Here is a 3139-nt window from a genome sequence, read left to right on the forward strand (position 1 = left end):
TTCCCTAGGGCCCCGCCGCATCCCCCGTCCCGGGAGGAGTGGGGGAGGAAGGCGGCCCAAGAAGAAAAACACCCTGGGGTTTAGGGAGGGCAGCCGGATAAGACCCAGGATTTTTACTTTTTTTTGGTGGATTTTCCCGTCCCAGAACAAGACAAGATGGTGTTCAATAAACAGGCGCAATAATCACAGAGTAGGGCAAATCGCAGATAGTTAATTTTAAAATTTATTATTACGGATATACTGAGAGCGTCTGCATAGTTAATGCTCTGTGAGTGCGTGTATGTGGAGCGTGTCCGTATGCGTATTTCCCCAGCTATAAAATTCCGAGTGAATTACGATCAAACACCCAGTAGTCACAGTGCTACAGACACAGCTCTCCCCGCAAGCTAGTCCCAAACAACGCATCCCCAAATCTGTTGGGACCCAGAGCGCCAAAGGGATCAGTGAATAAAACTAGGGAGAAGACCAGCAACACTCCATCCGAGGTGCAGAATATTTTAGCAGGAAATCGAAATAGTGGGAAACGTGTAGGAAAGAAAGTGGGGAAAAAGCAATGGAGCACTTTAGATTACGCTCGGATAAACTTGGAAGCAATAAAACTAAATGTAACCCCTATATAATTTAATAGTTTAGTGTCAAATCGCAATCCAATCGAAACCCTGCAAAAAACAAATACATACACATTCTGTCAGCTACCAAAAAAAAAAAAGAGAGAAAAATCTCGGGAACAGAGCACAGTCATTTATTGTAGCCGGCACCTGGAGCAGGGTCCAAGAGCGGAGCGGGGCTCGGGGCAGCCCTCGCAGGGCGCTGCTCTCCCCTCGCCCGCAACCCCCTCACCAGGTTTGCTCCTGTGCAGGAGAACCCCAACCATTTTATTCCAGCTGTGCCAAACGCGCACTTTGTTTGGATTCGGGGGCGGGGGACAAGTTGTTTGTTTACTTTTGCCTGCTCCAGAGCCGTGAGTCCTTGCGCAAAGCAGACGGACACGACAGCTCACCGAGACCCCGAAGCCGCTTTCCCAGAGCGTGCCACCCCGGGTACCGTCACCCAGGACCGGTACGGAGCACAACACCCCACGGCCACGAGCGCTGCTGTTCGCACCGCACCGCTCCCGCTCTCAGCACTGCGTGTAAATAAAATTCTGGCGCTCCATCGGCACGTTGGGCACACGACTCCACCGACAGCTCATTTCAGGCGTTAACTGAACTCCGGTTAGGAACCGTTTTGTAACCAAAGTCGTTTCTTATAAATCCACTTTAAATTAAATACGAGTTTTCTGCTTTGCTTTTCCGATAACAAAAATATTCTGAGATCCAGAAATGGTATTTAACGATCCAGTAGTCTATCCCACTATTTATTATATACACGTGTGTATGGATATACATTATATATCGTTATATAAAGGTGTTATGCCACGATATTTATTCCAGGAAAGATAACTTGATTTTTAAAAATTGTACGGTGAAATATTAACTTTTCCAAAGAAAACTAAAACCGTTTAGATTAGAAATCACGTTCCACTCTTTTAGTATAAAGGCTGTTTTTCAGCCAGTATTTCAGGATTAAATACTCTCACTGTCAGCTTTAGGTAAATTTCTACATAGTATTAAGAGAAATAACACATATTGATGAAATTTTAAAATCTGAGAACAGATCTCTTTCTTGCATATGCCCGTATCAGTTCACAAGACAGCACTTAACCAAAATACGGGATCATTTCACTTCAGAATTATCGTTTCTTAACAAAAAAAAAGTAGTATACATAAAATATTGAATCAGCAAGCATACTTCAGAAGTCCCTTCCCCTTTGCTAGCTTAGCGCTGGTTAAAGGATGCATCTTTTTATTATCTAAATTTATTCATATACAAGTGCTACACATCAGCAGACATAAGATAAAAAGTGGTAAAGTTATAAAAATTCACATCCGGCCGTCTCCCTGAAACATACCTTCTAGTTCTGTTTGCCATGTTTGCAAACCCAGTGTTCATATATGCTATTTAAAAAAATAATAATAATTTAAAGGCACTCGAGTTCGTTTTTTCTTATTTTTTTTTTAAATATTCAAATGCTATAAAGACTACCTCAGTGTAGACATCCTACCTGAAAAATAACACGGAATTGGATTCCATTCTGCAGACAAAAAATTCGCTGTGCCAAAATGTTATCTGTATAAAAGCATACTTTGCCTCTTCCTAAAACTTTGGAAGGCCGGACAGGCTGGGGGAAGGGAAGGAGTTCCTGGACGCTACCAAAAGGCTGCTCTCTCTTTCTGTTTTTTAGCAACAGCAGTACCGCTCATTTCACCCAAGCGTTACTATTACTATGCATATTATTAATAATTAACAGTTTCATGCCTTTCCCCACGGTTTTATTCAATCTTTTGGGGTGCCTTTATGCTTAATTTTCTTCCAATTTAGCATTTTGCACACGTTTCCCCCCGAACTGTTATTTTAAGGGAAAAGCTCTATTTTCGAGGGGTTTATTATGTTTAGGGGGTTGTACGACTCCCCCGTTCCTTTGCCTCCTACCGTTTCGGTCTCTCCCCTGTCTATAGCCGAGCTGATGGCCGGTGCTTCGCTTTTGGTTCTCCGATCCATCTCGTCGATGACCCCGTGCATCTCCGAGCCGGACAGGCTGTGGAAAAGCATCGCTGAGGAAGCGGAGGAGGAGGCCCCGAGTTGCTGCTGCTGACAGTGGTCGGGTTCCCTGCAGGAGCCCAGAACTTGCATTAACCGGAGCCCTCCCCCATGCATCTAGCACGGCCGCCCCGTCTCTCCTTGGGCTCCGTGCTTTTCACCCCGGCAAAGCTCTCCGGAGCGCAGCGCAGGCACAGATCCGAGGTTTCAAGGGAACGGGGAGCAGAAAAAGCGGGCGAAGGGGATGAGGGAGAGGGGATAACTGGTGGTGTAAGCTTCGGGGCTTGGATCTAGTCTGTTGCGCGGCCCCGGCACGTCCCTCTAGGAGGCTTCTTCAGTGCAGGGCTCATTGCCCCAGGTGCAGTCGCAGGCTTTATGCTCTGGCCCAGCTGGCAAAGGCCGGGCAGGCTTACAGTTGGGAAGGATTAATAAATAATAGAAATATAAAAAATTAAACCGTCTTCGGTAGAGAAATAAATAAATAAAAAATAATAACGGA

General features: G+C 45.3%; 1 protein-coding gene across 1 annotated transcript in view; it reads right to left on the bottom strand.

Annotated features, from left to right (window-relative positions):
• LOC104541862 (LIM/homeobox protein Lhx2-like) overlaps positions 1 to 2652 on the bottom strand; it is a gene marked incomplete at its 3' end in the record, with an annotated part of 3051 nt that extends 399 nt beyond the window's left edge. The window contains exon 1 of the mRNA XM_010186015.1: positions 2533 to 2652. Coding sequence (XP_010184317.1) covers positions 2533 to 2652 — 120 coding nt within the window. The remainder of the gene's footprint in view (positions 1 to 2532) is intronic.
• Between the last annotated feature and the right edge of the window lie 487 nt (positions 2653 to 3139).

Source organism: Mesitornis unicolor, unplaced genomic scaffold (genome assembly GCF_000695765.1).
Source record: "Mesitornis unicolor isolate BGI_N332 unplaced genomic scaffold, ASM69576v1 scaffold26006, whole genome shotgun sequence".
Lineage (NCBI taxonomy): Eukaryota > Metazoa > Chordata > Aves > Mesitornithiformes > Mesitornithidae > Mesitornis > Mesitornis unicolor.